The sequence below is a fragment of the Typopeltis vanoorti genome, chromosome 12 (assembly GCF_054136105.1).
Source record: "Typopeltis vanoorti isolate ZY-2024b chromosome 12, IOZ_Tvanoo_1.0, whole genome shotgun sequence".
Classification (NCBI taxonomy): Eukaryota; Metazoa; Arthropoda; class Arachnida; order Uropygi; family Thelyphonidae; genus Typopeltis; species Typopeltis vanoorti.
In genome coordinates, this window is record NC_143560.1 from 29502011 (window position 1) to 29522731 (window position 20721).

Sequence of the window (20721 nt, forward strand, 5' to 3'; positions counted from 1 at the left end):
TTCCTTCTGTGCAAAACATTAGTTATTTCTTTCAGTGTTCCACTAGGAAAGCATGTTTTGTGTAATTTATTAGTCATCACACCTCTAATGATTGAATCTCCATACAATGCTGTATGATTATCCTTTGACTCTTTCTTTGTAATGCTAACTTCCTCCTCATTCATATCAGCTACACACTCTTCTTTAGTTGCTTATTCTCATCTTCCAGATGCTTTGTTTCACTTTTCATTTTCATCGACTCTTGCCTAAGCTCTTCCACTCCATTCTCTTTATCATAACTAACACTTCCATGTGATTTTTGTTTACTACCAGTGATGTTAGCTTCCATTTCGAAACACTAACCCATCATTATTTTTCATGTTGATTAATGCTTTTATTCTTTTTGTTTACTCTAACAGTCCATGTATTAATGCTTTCATTCTTTTTGGTCACTTCCAACAGTCCACAAATCTTTCACATTTTTTAGTGCATATGTGAAACAATTCTCACAATGCATCCACTAGGAAAAATCCAGGACAGAACTCTATCTTCATACTGAAGCTTTCCATACTACAGATGTGCACTTTATGGACGACATTTTTAGAAAGTAGAAGCAGTAGAACAAACAAATAGCAGAAACACAAATAACATTCCAACAAACAATACTGAAGAACTCTTGTATCTAGCATGAAAACAATGAAGCACAATTATATGGGGAAAAAAAAGCCACAGTAAACAATTTTCTTAGCACAGCTTAAATATAATACTATGTTCACTTGCAACACTATTGGCTGTGGAGAGAGTTTGAAGGTATGTGGATTGCAGAGTTTGGTGAATAGTAGGAAAAGAAGTGATGTTTAAATTAGTGAGGGAATTTTATTGGATTAATCCAGAGGGGATTATAAAATGAATAGAATGTGAGAAGGGAAGAACCTGAGGCCATTCTTGGAAGTTATGTAAGAGTGTGATGAAGAGGAGTATAAGAAGTAGATTTTTTACATGGAGAATTGTGGGCGAGTTGAACATATTACCAGAATATATTGTTTATACAGGAAGTACTAAGAATTTAAAAATTCAGTATGATAAATATGTTATCTCCCACGATGAGTACGCTAACGTCATGCAGGGTGTAATAAATAACATACAGTAGGTGATAGAGTACTAATGATGTAAAAAAAATTACCTTTGCCCTGAGTGGACTCAATTGCACTATTATCATTAACAGTTTTCCCTCATTCCTCTTTATCTTTCCCATCTTTTCAGTTGATTGTCTTCCTCCATTTCCATATTCACCCATATACATCCTCAGCCTGTCAAAACTCAAGTTTACATTTTTTTTTTAACGTTTATATTTTTATGTCCTTCATTCCACTATATTGTACTATTTTCCAAATTTAATGGATGGCAAATAATTTGGAGCTTATCTGATACTTTGGGTATGCTGAAGTTAGATAATCAGAGAATCTTGTAGAGTCAAGCATTGTATTTTTTCACCACTATGCTAATAAGCAGAGTGATGGTCTCATAGTGTGACAATCATTTCTGATTTGTCCTCAACAAAATGTGGAACTCGCATCCAGTTGGTTACAAAGTGGGGATGCTATCCACTCTACTATTGGAAAAATTGTTCAAGCCTGTAGGACATGAACTTGCATTCTTCTGGGGGTGTTAAAATATATGTTACAAAAGAAAATGATTTACTAGATGTAATTATGACTGTAGCACTTCAGAGTATGACTTGACTAATATTCATCATCATTTTTCCCTTTCATTTCTCTGTCAACAGGTTGAATTTCTGCACAAATACTAGGAAAGGAAACTGTTTGGGGGCTCTTATGCCATCTCTGTCATTTGGCTCTTTCCTTCAAAAACTGTAATCAACTTCTTTATGGTTTTTTTTTTTTCCCTACTCTTTCCTTGGGGACCAAATCTTCAAAGATACTTTTTTGATAGGACTTAAATTTTATTATTATTATTTGACACCTCCAGGGAGTCCAAAGACTCATCGAGGGAGGGCATCAACTCTATCTCCACCACCCACAATGAACCACAATTATACCAATGCCATCTCCCACCCACCACTATCACTAGTGTTTTCACAGACGATCGCAAACATCCAAGTCCACAGCGGGATTCAAACCTGCAGCCTTTTTGCTGGAGAGCGGATACGCTAACCACTCGGCCAACCAGGCCGACAATTTAGCTGTTGTTTGAAGATTGTATTTTTAATATTTTCTTTGTCATGTAAATCTTTTTGAACATGTATTAATTTTGAGTTCACTTCATGATTTATATGTTCTCAAGTTTATTTGGAAGACCGGTTTTCTTGACTGATTTCGTGTGTGTGTGTATCAGTGTATTGCTTAATAGTTATTAACATTGAGTTGATAATATAATTGAAATAGTAATTTTTGTAATAGTTAGTTTATGCATTTCCTATTTATTTTAAACTCCTATACTTGAAAATAATTTATAAAAATTTGTATCATAAACATTGTTTCATATTCTCTTGAACACCTTTTAAATAAACTATTATCATTTTCAAAAAGTTCTTTTTTTATTATTATTAATAGTAGGAATTAAGTTTATTAATAGATGTTTAAAATAAAGCAGCAGTTTTGCATTAATAAAATGGTACTGCTTAATGTAAAGCTTATGCTGAAGGGAAGGGAAACATCAGAGCTGCAGCAGTGCATTGCATTCTCCTCTTCTGAAAAACTTTCCTAGCCTTGTTTCGAGATGGTCTGTGATAGCAATCTGAATTGTTAAAAACATTTGTAAATACTGACATGGATGAGTGGAAAGATCATTAATATATGTATATATATGTTAGTGGCATCACGTGCATATTTTGGTTGGGTGTGCTGTCATGGCTTATGCAGCTGGTGCTACAAAATTCACGTCAGTTTGACCATATGATTGCATTTTTATCGATGCATGAAAGTTTTAAACATGTATAGCACATTAGTGCTCATCTTAATTGGTCTAATGCAATTAATTGTAGGATAACTTTGAATACTTTAATAATTTATCAATTAATTGTAATAACCAAATCGGCACAGAGTGCGGGACAATGCGTTTGTTTTAAGATACTGCATATTAGAAAACAGTAATAAAGGAGAATGCTATATTTGAATTACTCAAAGGTGTTAAATTTGGAAGAGGAGTATGAGGCTTACCTCCTTCGACTACAATTCTGTTGCCCATTGTAAATATGGGTAAAAAAGTTATTATTACGGGCAACTCCACTCATTGAGGGAGACCTTAAACATCATGTCCACACAAATATTCGACATTCTCACAGTATCTATCATACCTTGCCTTGAACTCATTCACTGTCATAGCACCCACAACAGACTGGCAGCTTATTCCACTCATTTACCACTCTAAAAGTAAAGAACCCAGCTCTAACACCCTTGCTAACCATACTCTTGCCCAGCTTCCATAGATGTCCCCTAGTTCTCCCACCACCAGTCCTGATCTCAAAAATATCCTCTGAATTAATTCAGCAATTTGAATGTTTCAATCATATCTCCCCTTTTCCGCCTATCAACCAATTTCTAGAAACCCACAAATCTTCAACCTGTTCTCATAAGGTTCATTCCATAGACCTGCTATCATCTTGGTCACTCGCCTCTGGATCCTCTCCACCACCTCCCCATCAAGAAGAAACCTAGGTGACCAAATCTGGGCACAGTAGTTGAGATGAGGTCTTATCAAGGTTCTGTACAGAGGTACAATAACTTGCTTGTCTCTGTTCGTCAAAGTATTTTTCAGCAACCAAGTGAGTTGATGAGCTGATTTAGCCACTTTTGCAATGTGCCCCCTAAATTTCATCTCCCTATCCACCAACACTCCCAATTCCCTGGCCTCATCAATCTCCTGGAGTACAGTTCCACCAATGTGGTATACTGCTGCTAATCTTTTCACCCCAAAATGCATAACCTTACATTTTGTCACATTAAATCGACATCCATTCTCTTTAGCCCAGAACTCCAATCTATCCAAATCATCCTGCAAGATTTTGACATCTTCTGCATTCACTATTGCCCTACCCAACTTTGCATCATCAGCAAACAAATGAACTGTTCCTCTTAGATCCTTCACTATATCATTAATGAACAAATTAAACAGCAGTGGTCCAAGAACAGAATTCTGCAGCACACCACTAGTCACAGGCATCTTTTGGACTCTACTCCTGAATAAACTACTCTCTGATATCTCTCCATCAACCACCCACCTATCCATCTCACCAACACTATATCCATTCCCATATGTTGCAGTTTATGGATTAGAATTCCATGTGGTATCCTGTCGAATGCCTTAACCAGGTCCATCGGTATCACTGTAAACCCATTACCCTTATCCAGTTCAGCCATCACCGTGTTATAAAACATGAGCAAGTTACTGAGGCATGATCTACCCTTCACAAAGCCATGCTGTTCCCCATACAGTATCTCATTTTCATCAATCCATTCCTGTATTTTTCCCCTTGACTACTTTCTCCAAGACCTTGACAACGACTCCTGATATGCTAATCGGTCGGTAATTTGCAACAGTAGTCTTGGATCCTCCTTTATGCAGTGGAACTATTTTCCCCCTCTTTCCACACCTTCGGGACTAAACCAGACCCGAGACTCAGATTAAACAACATGGTGAAGGGCAGTGATAATTCTTTAGCCGCTTCACGTAAGACCCGTGCCGGTATACCATCCAATCCCACAGATGTATTCACATTAAGGTTCTGTAATAGACTATTCACCTCCACTTCATTCACCACAATTCCCGTATAAAGTAATGGTTCCTTCATTCTTTCAATGTCACCACCTGGATGATATACTCTTGCAAAATGCTCACTCAGTAATTCCACTATATCGACTGATTCAGTGACCTCCTTACCATCGGCATTCCTTAAAATCATTCTGCTGTGTACTTATTCCTTAAAATCATTCTGCCGTATATCGACTGATTCAATGACCTCCTTACCATCGGCATTCCTTAAAATCATTCTGACGTGTACAGTTTTTTTTTTTGTTTGCAGCATATTGAAAGAACTGTTTGGGACTCTCTTTAGCTTGCATAGCTAGTTTCCTTTCATAATCCGCTTTTGCTTTTCTTACCACGCTCGTTACCCTTCTGGCCTGTGCTTAATGCTGTTCATGTGCCTGCAGGTCACCTTTCTCTTTAAATTCCCTCCACAGTTGTTTCTTTTTTTTGCAGCTCAAGCTTAATGGTGTTATTCATCCATTTAACCTCTACTTGTTTTACTATTTGAACCCTAGGTATGCAATCAACCATAACCTCCTGTAAATGCTAGTTGCCCACTTCCCATGCTCTATCGACATATCCCCTCCATGGCACTGAACCAAGCAATCTCCTAAGCTTGTCATACTTGCCAGCATTGAAAATTCCACACCTTTAGCCACCTCCCAGGTCAAGACCTTATGATCACTCTCACCAATAGGTGACAACATGGTCATATTTATTACAGTCAAATTCTCAGATGCTATTACCAGGTCAAGCACTCTCAACCCCCTAAATTTATTATAAATTATATCGAAATATTATAAATATTGAAAATATTATAATAGCTAGCCAATCACGTCAGTTCACACTTCCCGCATTCAAAACAGTTGAAACTCAGAAAACAAAAACACAACTCATGATTATTGACAATGTTCATTTGGATTGTTTGACATAATAACCAATCACAGCCTGTAGGTGCTATTGTGTGAGCTCACCCAGTCTCGCCTCCTGAGCGGTTTAAAACTAATAGAATGCTAAAAATTTGACCTGCTGCTCCATCTATACATGTTTTCAAAGAGCTCAAAGATGTATGTATTTTGAAAGCACACCTGGGCTATTAACGTGAATGTGATGCAGTGTTTACACGTCCAAAAATGTCCTCTTCATGTATTAGTATATTGTGTTAGGAATCACACAGTCTGGAAACAATTGGGATCTTTAATGGGAATAAATTCAAAAATATAATATTGGTGATATTGCTATTCGGTGGATGAACATTGCACACCTGGAATATTCTCCCCTGATATATATGTGTGTGTGTGTGTGTGTGTGTGTGTGTGTGTGTGAGAGATAAATTTTTTAACTTGGGGATATTGTATATTAGGATAACCAATTTATTTTATAAACTTCGTTATTGTAACTTCTAATCCCAAGTATGCAAACAATTAAGTTTGTGCCTGAAACAAAGTTCAAGTCTAAAGATGATACACCACCAGGGCAACTCGTCAAGTTGGTAAAGCTCTGATCACTATTAGTATTTTTCCATAATGTAAAGCACATCTCACTAGAAGATGTATACTGCAATGCATTATGGGTGGGGTCACTACCCAGACCGGTTTCAACCTTTTTTGAGGTCTCTTCAGTGAGTAGCTAGACCCTAAATACCAAGGTTATAGTAATACAGAGCCTTATCAACTTTACCTATAGAAGTTGCAACAAGGTATTTTTATTTTTAATAAAAATCTCTGGAGGAGATATAGATGTAATAAATTTTTTAACTTGGGGATATTGTATATTAGGATAACCAAGTTATTACTATAACCTTGGTATTTAGGGTCTAGCTATTCACTGAAGAGACCTCAAAAAAGGTTGAAACCGGTAATGTTATAACACATTATGCATTGCAACATAATGCATTACTGCAATGCATTGCAGTATATATCTTCTAGTGAGATGTGCATAATGCATAACCCACCCATAATGCATTGCAGTATACATCTTCTAGTGAGATGTGCTTTACATTATGGGAAAATACTAAGAATAGTGATCAGAGCTTTACCCACCTTTACAATGAGTTGCCCTGGTGTTGTATCATCTTTAGACTTGAACTTTGTTTCAGGCACAAACTTAATTGTTTGCATACTTGGGATTAGGGGTTAAAATAACCAAGTTTATAAAATAACTTCGTTATCTTAATATATATATATATATATATATATATATATATATATATATATATATATATATATATATATATATATATAGCCTGTGTAGATCCACTGAGCTACACAGAGCCTGTGTAGCTCAGCGGATGTGGCGTTTGCACACCACCGCGCTTGGCCGCACGAAGGAAGACTATATATATATATATATATATATATATATATATATATATATATAGCCTGTGTAGATCCACTGAGCTACACAGAGCCTGTGTAGCTCAGCGGATGTGGCGTTTGCACACCACCGCACTTGGCCGCACGAAGGAAGACTAGGTTTCGCGTCTAGTCGGCGACTAGAGGAAATTTTTCTAAGCCTTTTTTCGACCGGTTCTCGAGTTAGTCGATCTCTGGCACGGGCAGGCAGGTTTTTCCTCCCGGAAACTCGGGTTTTTCGTCCTGTAAACTCAAGAAAATCGACTGTAGAACCCACATTATTTCGGACATTAAATATATTGTGTTAGGGTTAGGGACCACGAGATGGCGGCACATTTGAGCCGTCTCTCTTCACTGTGTACCGCTTAATTAGTGATAGCCTTGGGCCATCTATCTCTGATTGGTACCAGTGGAGATTGAACTGCCCACTCAGTCTCCAAAAGTTAGATAGGGCTAAATGGCCTCGCTTACTCCCGTATACGGGAATAAAAAGGCGTTAGCTGATTTTTTATATATATATATATATATATATATATATATATATATATATTTAATAATATTAAATTTTTAAGATTTGTTATTCTGTATATTCATAAAATCTCATTTGAAAATATATGCCCTAATCAAAACAAGTATGTTGACATATTTTCATATTTGAAAGTTAAATGGACACATCATTTTAAGAATAAAATAATTTCTACTCATTTATTGAAATCGGGAACAAAGGAGTACAGGTGGATATGCTTAACAAGCAACTAATTCATTCAAATAAAGTAAATGTAAATAAAGGTAAATAAAGTAAAAGTTAATGATTATTTCTTTTCCACTTTTAGAAATCGTTGGCGAAGTTCAACTCAGAAAATATGGAAAGTTTATGGAGGATTATAGTTTGCAGTTACGTGATATTGAACGTGCTCTGGATGATGCTGTTTGTGATAAGTGGGACATGATGCTTGATCCTGTTTCTCTTCAGGTGAGAATTATTGAAACTTTTAGTGCCTGTTGGGGACATGCACTAAACAGTAAATTGTCATATTTAGATTACTGATAATCTGAATTAGTCTTTAAATACACACACATTTTTTTTAAGGTATATAATTGGTTCAAGAAGATTGTTTCTGTGAAACTTTTGTTTTATTAAGAAATGATAAACAGTTTATATATTTAAAAGTTAAATGAACACATTGTTTTAAGAATAAAATAACTTTAATTAAAATTAACAAACATTATGTCTGTTATAGTTCCTTCCTTATGAGAGAACAAGTATATTGAAGATTATATCCACTGATAACAAAGTGTTAAACAAGGTGATGACTGTTTTGGCTATGCTGTGTTGCGAGACTGATGAGTTATGCCGGGAAGCTCACACGAAGTACTATGGTGCGCTCATTTTTTATGGAGAGGGCGGTAAGCTTTAAAATGAAACCTTAGAATTAAAATTAATATGTTGTTATAAAATATAAGAAATAAAATACCATATATATATATATATATATATATATATATATATATATATATATATATATATATGACTACTACTATTAATTTGGGGTTGGGATATGTTCATTTTTAATATTAACTGACTTAAAACCCGAGAATTATAACAAAATGAGATTTATTTGAAAATGCAACATGTTTTGTCGAGATTGACTTCATCAGGTGTTAAGAACATAGAAAGATATTAAAAGATACTGAAAATAACATTGAGACACTCTAAAGCTATACAATTATAAAGTTATAATATTTGACTGTGAATTACAGTTATTATGAACTTGAGCTATAGTTCGTGTTAAAGTTCTGTTATTGTACAGTTGTGTGTGTGTGGAACCATGCGATCTCCAGTATCTGATAGTAGAGCTGAAAGAGTCTCAGCTATAATTTGCCTGACTCTTTCAGCTCTACTATCAGATACTGGAGATCGCGTGGTTCCACACACGCACAAGTGTACAATAATAGAACTTTAACACGGACTATAGCTCAAGTTCATAATAACTGTAATTCACAGTCGAATATTATAACTTTATAATTGTATAGCTTTAGAGTGTCTCAATGTTATTTTCAGTGTCTTTTAATATCTTTCTATGTTCTTAACGCCCGATGAAGTCAATCTCGACGAAACATGTTGCGTTTTCAAATCTCATTTTGTTATAATTCTCGGGTTTTAAGTCAGTTAATATTAAAAATGAATATATATATATATATATATATATATATATATATATATATATATATAAATAAATAAAATAGTATTTTATAGCATAAATCTCTAGCATCATACTCATTATCTGCTTCCATAATCACATTCATAAATCTTATAAAAAACCTTTCTGACAACAGTTGAGTGAGATAGATGTCAGATATGATTGCAAGATATGAAATTTTACAGTGGAGTAGGTTATTTTATCAGGCTGTATTTGTCATAATTGCATTGTATATTGGTTATGGTTTGAGGTGATTTTTTTTTTTTTTAAATCATTACTTTTTACTGTCAGGCACTTTTTCTCTATTTGTCAGAGGCAACAGCTCTAGCAGAATTAAGTATTTTCTGATATTATGTTATTGTTGTACACAGTATAATGACTGAAATTTTCTATTAAGTTCATTATCATCATCATATTTTTGATATGTATCCTCAGAGGGTTTACAGGATATTTTGGTAGTGCTACATGAAAGTGTTACACTGTAACTTCCATTCAAAATTTTCCATCAAATGAATCTGTTATCTGTCAAGACTCCAAAATTATCAGATCTTAATATTTCTATCTTCTAAAGCACTTTTTAATGTATCAATCCATCTACATCTTGCTCTTCCTCTGGGTCTTTTTTATGTCAACCTAGCAAAGAACACTTGTTTTGCTAATCTTTCCTCTTTCATTCTGTTTAAGTGACCATACCATCTGAGATTAGCTGAAATTTCTAACACATTCCTAAATGCTAACAATGGCAAGTTCTTTCGTAATATCCTCATTTTAAATACGATACTGCCATTGATGCCATCTGTTTATTCCACTAATCTTTCTCATATCTGTGGTCTCCAGTCTTTGATCAAGTGTTTTATTTCTAACCCAGGTTTCAGATCCATGACTCATTTGAGTACTCTGTTGTATGCAGCTAATTTAGTGTTTTTGCTAATTTCTTTCTTATTCCATATAAATTTATTCAGCTGACTTCCTACCATACTAGCTTTAATAATTCTGTTGTCTATTTACATATTTAATTTGCTATCTTCACTAAAAAAAAATTGTGCCTAAATATCTGATATGTTGCAGACTTGTATTGGATTTGATTTGAAGTATAACATCATCTGCATAAAATAAAGAGCTATGATTAATATTGCCAATTTTGATATCAGATTTAATACTACTTCATAATGTGATTCATATAAATAATGAATAACAGTGGAGATAATGTGCACCCTTGTCGCACACCTGATTTAGCATCCATTTATTTTCCTGTAACACTTTCAATTCTCAACTGACTTACAGCTCAAATAGAGACTGTGTATTGCTGGATATAATGTCCTATTTACACTATATAACTGTAGTGTTTTGAAGAGCTTTTCTCTTGGTATCCTGTCATATGCCTTTTCCAGATCTACAAAATTTAAATACAGATCATTATATTCCCAAGATTTCTCAATTATTTGCCTTAAAGTGAAAATCAGGGCTCATGAATTATGCAGTTTAGCCATGTAAAACTCTTAGACTTCCAAATTTGACTATTTCTGGTTGAATTTCATCTACTCTAGCTGCCTTTCCACATTTTGGGTTTTGATGACTTTCTCCACTTTGTTCCTGATTGCATTCCCTGTTGAGTGTTTTCTACTATCATCTTTTATTAAGCAGTCTTTGGAAGTAATTACTCCAGACATCAAGAATATCTTTAGTTTTCAGTCACCTTTATCATCTCTGATTAATTATTTTTACAGTACACCTTTCTCCATTTCTAGTCTTTTCAATAGCCTCAGGAATATTTTGCCACCTTCTTGATATTTACTTTCTATATTCTTACCAGTCTTCCCATGACTTTTGTTTAGCTACTTTCACAAAGTGTGCTTTGCTTTCTTATGTTTTTCTCTGTATTCTCTAAGAGCACAAGCTGACTTACTTGCCAGGAACTTTTGATATGCTTTCTTTTCTTTGATTGTCCCCTTTAACTTCCTGAGTCCACCATGGAGTTTTAGTTTTTCTATCCTTACAGACACCTCCCCACATGTCTCTATGGCTGAATTTAATGCTTTCTTCATGGTTTGCCACTGAATCTCTATGGTGTGATTCTTGTGTTCAGCATTCATTTTTTCTTGATAACTTTGGTGTATATGATCTGCAGTTCCCTTCTGAAAGCTGCTCAACTTTGATTTGTTTTGAAACTTTCTTACACACTGTTTTCAATATGAAATTCAATTTTATCCTGCTCAAAACTATGTAGCAATCACTTCCTATTTTATTTCCTCTTCCACTAAGTTTACTTGTGTTATCCAAGCAATAGGGAAAATATTTTTTAGGGGTACCAAAAAGAAAACATATTCAATCATACCTAATGTTATTAGTTTATTTATTTTTTTATATCTTTTCTATCCACAAAAAATTGTAATCTATGGCATGAGTATCATGTATGGGATAAGAGAAAAATAATCTGGGAACTAGTGTTCTAGAGACCAAAATGATACTGGTAGATACTTGTTTTAGTCATTTCGGACCTTCATTAACTGGTATGGTTGTCTCACACTGGGCAATAAAAATCATTTGCATACTTAGCATTTAAGCACATTCATGCTATGGTACAGTTCAACCCCCACCAGGCTGTGTCAGAAAGTGGAGATGCTATTTGTTCATCCAGCCAAATAATGTATGAAAGGGTGTTGCACAAAATGTTGTAAATGTATAATACGTTTGTGCTTTTGGGAAGGCTAAGAGTTAGATAATCTGAAAGATCTGTTAAGGTGACTAAGCATGGAACTTTTTCAAGCCAATTCCAGCTTCCAGTAAGCAGGATTATGATATTATACTTCATCTATTCATTTATTCTATCTATTACCTAAAGATATTAATAAATTTAGTTTAATCCTTTATTCAAGTGTAAGCAAACAAAGTTTGCACCTGAAGTATCTTCAGGACTGAGACAACTCATGGTAAAGGTGGACCAAGCTCTCATCACTACTTGTCTTAGCATCTCTCTTTATGCAAAGCACATCTCCTTGCAGACATGTATAATACTATGCATTAAGGGAAGGGCCACTACCCAGATCGGTTTCGACCTTTATTGAGGTCTTGTCAGTGGGAGCCAGACCCAGAGGTGGTGATACGAAGGTGGAAATAATGGAGAAGTCATATTTACCTATACGAGTTGCCAAAAGGTGTCTCACTTTATTAAATTACTCTGGATTTAGAGAAAGATGTTGTTGGAAGTTTTTTCTTTTTTTTCCACTTGGTTAGACTATAATAAATTTAGTTTAATCCTTTATCCAAGTGATGAGAGCTTGGTCCACCTTTACCACGAGTTGCCTCCGTCCTGAAGATACTTCAGGCGCAAACTTTGTTTGCTTATACTTGGATAAAGGATTAAACTAAATTTATTATAGTCTAACCAAGTGGAAAAAAGAAAAAACTTCCAACAACATCTTTCTCTAAATCCAGAGTAATTTAATAATAAGGTGAGACACCTTTTGGCAACTCGTATAAGTAAATATGACTTCTCCATTACTTCCACCTTAGTATCACCACCTCTGGGTCTGGCTCCCACTGATGAGACCTCAACAAAGGTCAAAACCGGTTGGAAGCTTGGGTGATGAATGGCAATGCTGTAGCCCATTAAGTTTTAACTAAGGCACAGCTGTTGCTATTACCCCTCAGATGACATATGAGCAAATGAGTGGCTCTGCTCGGTGGTGGAGTGAGCCTGCCACAGGGTAGAGCCAACGCTGAGAGTTCTTCTCAGTGGCAGGGTGAGCCTGTTACTTAGGGGAACAACGTTGAGTTTTTGAAGTTTGACTTGTACTTGAACATTCAATAAAGGTTGAAACCAATCTGGATAGTGGCCCTTCCCTTAATGCATAGCATTATACATGTCCGCAAGGAGATGTGCTTTGCATTATGGGAGATACTAAGACAAGTAGTGATGAGAGCTTGGTCCACCTTTACCACAAGTTGCCTCAGTCCTGAAGATACTTCAGGCGCAAACTTTGTTTGCTTACACTTGGATAAAGGATTAAACTAAATTTATTATAGTCTAACCAAGTGGAAAAAAAGGAAAAAAACTTCCAACACTTAAAGATATTCACAGTCATTTATGAGGATTTGAATGCAGAGCCTGCTTGTAGGAGAGTAGAGATGCTTTCATTTGTTCAACCAGGCAATATGGTGGAGATTCAGTGATTGGGGTGTGTGTTGGACAAGCAGATAATGAAAATATGCTTTCCAGGAGTAGAGATAGCAGGCCATGAGAATGCAGAGCAAGTGAGAAGTGTTAGTAGTCACAGTATGGATTGAAAAAAGATGCATGTGATATGGGAGAAACTATGAAAGTGTTACTGAAGAACTTCAAGAATGCCAAGACTTGTTTTTTGTCTTGGTATGATAGAATTCAGTTGTGATGCAAGATGTTAGCAAATGACTTGCCATGTGTGTTTTTTGCAGAAAGAATGGCATTACATATATCAAATGAGTTTGAATGGAGAAAAGTATTGTATCAGTGGGGTTGGTTGTATTTTAAATGTTTTTGGAATGCAAGCTCCCATTGATGCTGGTTACTGACAGCTTGAATTTGGTGCATCAGGGAAATTAACCTTTGTGTTAATTAATGTTAGTGTGGGAGCATGAGTTGAGTCAAGAGATGGTGGTAGATGAGAGTGAGAAAGGTGTAGGTTAGAAAAGATGGAGAATAGAGATAGAAGCAGAGGGGAAGGAATGCATGACTGGAATGGAATGATCATTAATGGATGTGAGGTTGACTAAAGAGATATTGCATTCCTTGTATATTTTGTCATTCTAAGGTAATGAGTAGTTTTTTGCATTGATCAGTTTGGCTTGGCAAGATATCATTAGCCATAGTGATATTTGGTTTTAGGAGAGGAAGTGGTCATGGGGATAGAATATAAGAAATGTTGTATTTTCAGGGAGAACAAGATTGAATGGAAGGTATTGCAGTTAATGAGTGAAAGACAGCAAGGTCTTGAGAAGCATTGCATTTGAAGTATGACGAGTATGGGCCAACAGAACAAACATGTAGTCATTGTAATAATTCCAACGTAATCATGAAAGGAAAATTTATCCACTCAGCTAGTTTCTTATGCACTATAGCATCATTCATTAGGAACAGTTACTTTTCAATTTGAAAACATTGTGGCAGAATGATTTTTAATGCATAAACGGATGTTAATGGAATCATTGTTAAACTGGTAGTGCATATTGTGTTGAGGTGTCACACGTGTTTCCTTGTTGATTTGTGTAACATCTGTCATGATCTCGTTTCATGAATTTTAGGTGCGTTATGAAGAACGAACTTAGTTGATTTAGGATAAGGCTTTGATTTTTATTGCTTTGTGTTTGACATCATGTCATTTCAGAAGCATGTTTAAATTTATGCATATAGCTACTAAATTCAGTATATGACATTCTTGTTAGTTCCTGAATGTTTTTTCATTGTAGTGTGAGCTATGCTTGATTTGGATTTTTTTTTTTTTCTCTCAACATCTTTGATATGTTCTTTCATGTGAATTTCTCCCAAATGGTTTATTTTTTGTCATGAAAATTTTTTTTCATGGTGTTAAGGCAACTTTGAGGTCATACTATTTTAATGCATTATAATGTGAAGTAATTGCACTTTTATGGTTTGCTTTCTATCATGTTTGTTGAGACATTTGGTAGTTTTTGTAGAATGTTATTAATAGTTTTCAGATTATAGCTATTTTTTACAAGCACTTCTCTTAGCTACTCCATTTTTTGTTGTTGTAACTGGATATCATATCCCATTTTTGGACAGGGTGATATTGTGAGAAGTAGGATGTAAATATCTACCAGTGTTGAAAGTTTTCCTGTATAGTGAGAAAGTATCTGTTTTGTTTGATGACTGAGATGAGCAATCCAGGTAAGAAAGTGTTTTTTTTTTTTCATATCATTTATAAAATGGATTTTAGCTATTCATGTAGTTGCTGAAACTATTAAATGTTTTTTAATCTTGGCCAGATGAGCAAAATATCATTGATATAATGTAGCACACTATTTCTCTTGCTTTTTTGTTTGCAATGGTATTTTTTTTACTCAAATTAGCACTTTGTGTGTATGTATGTATGCATCTATTTTGTGTAATGTAATAAAAAAAAAAAAAAAAACCATCAAAATGCACAGTTATATTCTTTTGCTGAAAAGAATATAACTTTTGAAAAGAATTTAACAATTTCTCTGGATTATTTAGAATTAATTTATGTTTATTTATGATTAACAGTTATTGTGATATGATATTTTGCATTTAATAGTGATTTTAAAAAAAAATTTTTTTTTACAGGAATATTTCTCATGTTCTGTTCCATGATAATGTTGATTATCAGTATAAGTTAAAATACTGCTGTTATTGAAGGATGAATCACCAGGCTTATAGTGAAGCATTACACACATGTTACAGAATAGGATTTTAAAATAGAACAAAATAAGCATTTTATAATTCTTGACTTTATAATCCTGATGATATTGCCTGCATTTTAAGTAGTATTAGATTATTTTGACAAAGCATGAAAAGAATATTTTTCAAAAAGAAAAAAATATTTTGATGAATTTTCACAAACTAAGGCATGGTTAGAAACCTTATCGACTGTAATTAATTATAACTCTGGATGTATGTTTCTTCTTCCAGACAGATGCTGACAAACGATCTAGTTTGTGTATAACAAGATAATTTGCTTATAAAGCTGAGACTGCTGGAAACTTGTAGATTCACAAATGGTCCCTATGGTTGTAAGCCATGGGTAATGGTCAAAGATGAATATTGGCTTTTGAAAGAACATGTTATAGAAAGAGTCTGCAAATTGGATGCATGCAAAAGGTAATAAATGAACTATAGGTAATATAGCAAAGTAAACTGCAAAGAGAATCTAATGCAGAAAAGAATTCAAAGGAAATAAAGCTTTCTGGACATATCAGTGGAATGGATAACAATAGAAAGATCAAAACCTTGATGCTTGGTACAGTGGATGGTATAAACATAAGAGGATGGCCAAGGCAAGAGTGGTTAGATGATGTGAAGGAGTGGTGTGGAAAAGAGTTTGCAGGATTTTAATCACCTAGCAATGGACAGAGAGAGAAATGGCAAAGAATGGTGAAACAAACATCATACCAACAGACATTGGACACATGAGCACTGATAATGATGATGAACACAAGTTCTAAGATACAAGGACCAAGAAGAAGAGAGAGTGGTGGTGTTTCAAGAGAGTGGAAAAAGCAGCCAGCTTGATATTGGGTTTGATAGCAGAGATTTAATCTGTTTAATGTTCTGGATATTTTTTTCCCAACTGCTCTATGTATAAGGAATAGTAATAGCATTACTAATATGGTTAAGCTCATCTGCGAGAGAAACCTGGTCAGAATAGAGGTTGATGGCTCCTGGGTCTATACCCAGAATATCTATGCTTTCCAGCCATGGATCAACTGTTATTTCTAACCCAATCAACTGTTATTTCTGATGCCAAATTCATGTTAATACTGATTCCTGAATTTGTGAATTGTGAATGTGTTTGAATAATCATCTTAGCAGACCTGAATGAGAAGCACTAATATGTGCCTGCTAAGATGGTATACTAAATATAATGGGAGATGAAAGGTTAGCTTAAGAGCTGTTAGAAGCAAAGTTGGCTAGAAAATATCCCATGAAAGAGACCAGAATATAGGTGGTCTCTCAATAAAGAGTGTTTTAGATTTGATCTGACAAATAACTCGATTTGGAAGAAAATTAGTGATAGGAAACTAGGCATGAAATGTGTTGGACATAATAAATATCATGACAGTCCAACAAAGGGTACACTCTTTGAAGAAAGATACCAGAAAATGATAATCTTTCAGAGTTATTTTACTTTTGTTTTCACTTCTTATAAAGTCTTATGATAATGCATGCTGAATAACATAATTATAAATTCATTGAATGCTAGAATTTCAATAACTATTTATACTTGCTTGTAAGTGAATATTTAAAGATATTAAGAAATGAATGATGTTTTCACTGATTTATTGTTAGCAGTTTTCTTTTAGGAAATCTGCAGGAAGGAGAAGCTCAAATTTATATAGGGAGAATGATATCATTTATGCAAGTAAGTTCCATGTTCAATATTTAATATTGTTTCATTTAAACCTACTTTTCTTTATTTTTTTTCTAATGCAGAAAAGCCTGAATATCATTCAGATATGCAGTGTGGTCTGTTATGACATTTATTTATGAATCTTTTACTGAATGTGAGTCAGCTATTCTGATACAGAAGTGGTTGAGTTTTACTGCCTGAAACTTGGATTTTTCATTCCACAGAACACACAAACCAGGCAGAACATGCATATACAATTTAGAAACATAATATGTTGGTTTCATAGCCTTAGTTGCTTTGGCTGTAATTCCTAAATCCAAAACAACAACTGTAGAGACTAATGCCAAACAACTTTTAAAATATTCCTTTCAGAATTATTTTGCAGTTTGTGATCTCCATTGCTCATGTCTTTCATCATTTAATAAATGTGATTCTTCCTGAGCACCAAGGCAAGAGTTGTCACTGCTCTAGTGTTGTAAGACAGGATAATTCATTCACTTATGAGTATGTCTATGGAGTGGAGGGGGGGGGGAATAGTTTGCTGCAGTGAATTTTCTTTAGAATAACATTACTTATAGGGACACTCAGCTGTAATTAGCACTATTGTGTAAGTCTTTGAAAGCTTCAAGAAAGTTCACAGAAGTGAGAGTACATATGTACACTCCATCATAAATCCATATATGTGTTTTATTGTAAAAAGATGGGTGGAAGGAGGGTGATTATTATGGGAGATTTCAACTATGGTCGCATTGATTGGAGTGAGGAGAGGACACACGGGAGGAAGGAACTGGATTTTATGCGGTTATTAAGGGATAACTATCTGCGACAGCATGTAATGGAAAATACTAGGGGTCAGAGAGTGCTTGACCTAGTAATTACATCTGAGGATTTGGCTGTAACAAATATGACCACATTGCCACCAATCGGTGAGAGTGATCATAGGGTCTTAACTTGGGAGGTGGCTAAAGGTGCAGAATTTTCAATTAAGACAGGGTACATGTGGAATTATCGGGCTGGAAAGTATGACAAGCTTAGGAGTTTGATTGGTTCAGTGCCATGGCATGTACAACTGCAAGGACTAGAAGTTGATAGTGCATGGGAGGTAGTTAAGAAGTGCTTGCATGAAGCAATGGCTGACTGTATACCTAGAGTCCGAATAATAAATCAAGTAGGGGTTAAATGGATGAATAACACCATTAAGCTTGAGTTGCAAAAAAAGAAACAACTATAGAGGGAATTTAAGGAGAAGGGTGACCGGCAGGCACATGAACGGTATAAAGCGCAGGCCAGAAGGGTGACGAGTGTGGTAAGAAAAGCAAAAAAGGATTACGAAAGAACATTGGCCATGCAGGCTAAAGAGAATCCTAAACAGTTTTTTAGATATGTAGCAAGTAAAAGGAAAAATGTACATGGCAGATTGATTTTAAAGAATGCCGATGGTAGGGAGGTAACTGAATCAGTTGAGATAGTTGAGTTACTGAGTGAGCACTTTGCAAAAGTATATCATCCAGGTGGTGACATTGCAGAAACGAATAAACCAGTAGATTATACGGGAATTGTGGTTAATGAAGTGCAGGTGAGTAGTCTATTGCATAACCTCAATGTCAATACATCTGTGGGATTGGATGGTATACCAGCTCGTGTTGTACGAGAAGCAGCTAAAGAATTGTCAGTACCCTTGACCATTTTGTTTAATTTGAGTCTCGGGTCTGGGTTAGTCCCGAGCGGGTGGAAAGAGGGGAAAATAGTTCCACTGCATAAAGGTGGTTCCAAGACTGCTGTTGTAAATTACCGACCGATTAGCATATCAGGAATCATTGTCAAGGTTTTAGAGAAAATAGTCAAGAGGAAAATACAGGATTGGATAGAAGAAAATGGGATACTGTATCGGGGACAGCATGGTTTTGTGAAGGGTAGGTCATGCCTCAGTAACTTGCTCACGTATTATAACACAGTGACGGCTGAACTGGATAAGGGTAATGGGTTTACGGTGATTCTACTGGACCTTGCCAAGGCCTTTGACAGGATTCCACATGGAATTCTAATCAGTAAATTGCAGCATATGGGAATGGACATAGGGTTGGTGAGATGGATAGGAGGGTGGTTGACGGAGAGATATCAGAGAGTGGTTTACTCGGGAGTAGAGTCCACAAGACGGCCTGTGACTAGTGGTGTGCCACAAGGATCTGTTCTTGGACCACTGCTGTTTAATTTGTTCATAAATGATATAGGAAATGATCTGAGAGGAACAGTTCATTTGTTTGCGGATGATGCGAAGTTGGGTAGGGTAATAGGGAATGCAGATGACGTCAGAATTTTGCAGGATGATTTGGATAGATTGGAGGTCTGGGCTAAGGAGAATGGATGTCAGTTTAATGTGGCAAAATGTAAGGTTATGCATTTTGGGGTGAAAAGATTGGCGGCAGTTTACTGCATTGGTGGAACCGTGCTCCAGGAAATTGATGAGGCACAAGATTTAGGAGTGTTGGTAGATAAGGAATTGAAATTTAGGGGACACATTGCAAAAGTGACCAAAACAGCTCATCAAATCACTTGGTTGCTGAAGAATACGTTGACAAGCAGAGACAAGCAGGTTATTGTTCCTCTGTATCGAGCCTTGATAAGACCCCATCTAGACTACTGTGCTCAGATTTGGTCACCTAGGTTTCTTCTTGATGGGGAGGAGGTGGAGAGGATCCAGAGGCGAGTGACCAAGATGATAGCAGGTCTGTGGAATGAACCGTATGAGAACAGGTTGAGGATTTGTGGGTTGCAAAAATTGGTTGATAGGCGGAGAAGGGGAGATATGATTGAGACATTCAAATTACTGAAGGGTTTCTATAAAATTAATTCAGAAGATATTTTTGAGAACAGGGCTGGTTGTGGGAGGACTAGGGGACATCCATGGAAACTGGGCAAAAGTGTGGTTAGTAAAGGTGTTAGAGCTGGGTTCTTTACTTTTAGAGTAGTGAATGAGTGGAATGCGCTCCCTGAGTCTGTGGTGGATGCTGTGACAGTGAATGTGTTTAAGGCGAGGTATGATAGATACTGTATGAATGTCAAATAGTTGTGATGAATATGATTTGGGGCCTCCCTCGATGAGTCTAATGACTCCCTGGAGTTACCCGTAATAATAATAATAAAAGATTGCCTGATGTGGATTTAAAAAAAAAAATTTTATTTACAATTATGACAGGAAGAAAATAAACATTAATATGGTAGCATAACTACAAAGTGATAGTGGTTTTGTTTTCTGGCCTCATAGCTACCAAACTTTAGATGCCTTTCTCAGCCACCTGAATAAATAACACAAATATTTGCATACTATTGACCATT

The 20721-nt window shown here is 35.5% G+C and overlaps 1 protein-coding gene across 2 annotated transcripts in view; it reads left to right on the forward strand.

Moving 5' to 3' along the window:
• The window catches only part of SWIP (strumpellin and WASH-interacting protein), a 557147-nt gene that overhangs the window by 40826 nt on the left and 495600 nt on the right, over nucleotides 1–20721 (forward strand). Inside the window, exons 2-4 of one of the 2 annotated variants that reach the window (XM_090402140.1) lie at nucleotides 7934–8073; nucleotides 8342–8507; nucleotides 17339–17397. In XM_090402140.1, coding sequence (XP_090258266.1) covers nucleotides 7934–8073; nucleotides 8342–8507; nucleotides 17339–17397 — 365 coding nt within the window. Of the gene's footprint in view, nucleotides 1–7933; nucleotides 8074–8341; nucleotides 8508–17327; nucleotides 17398–20721 lie in introns of those variants that run through there. The other variant, XM_090402141.1, reaches the window with a different exon arrangement.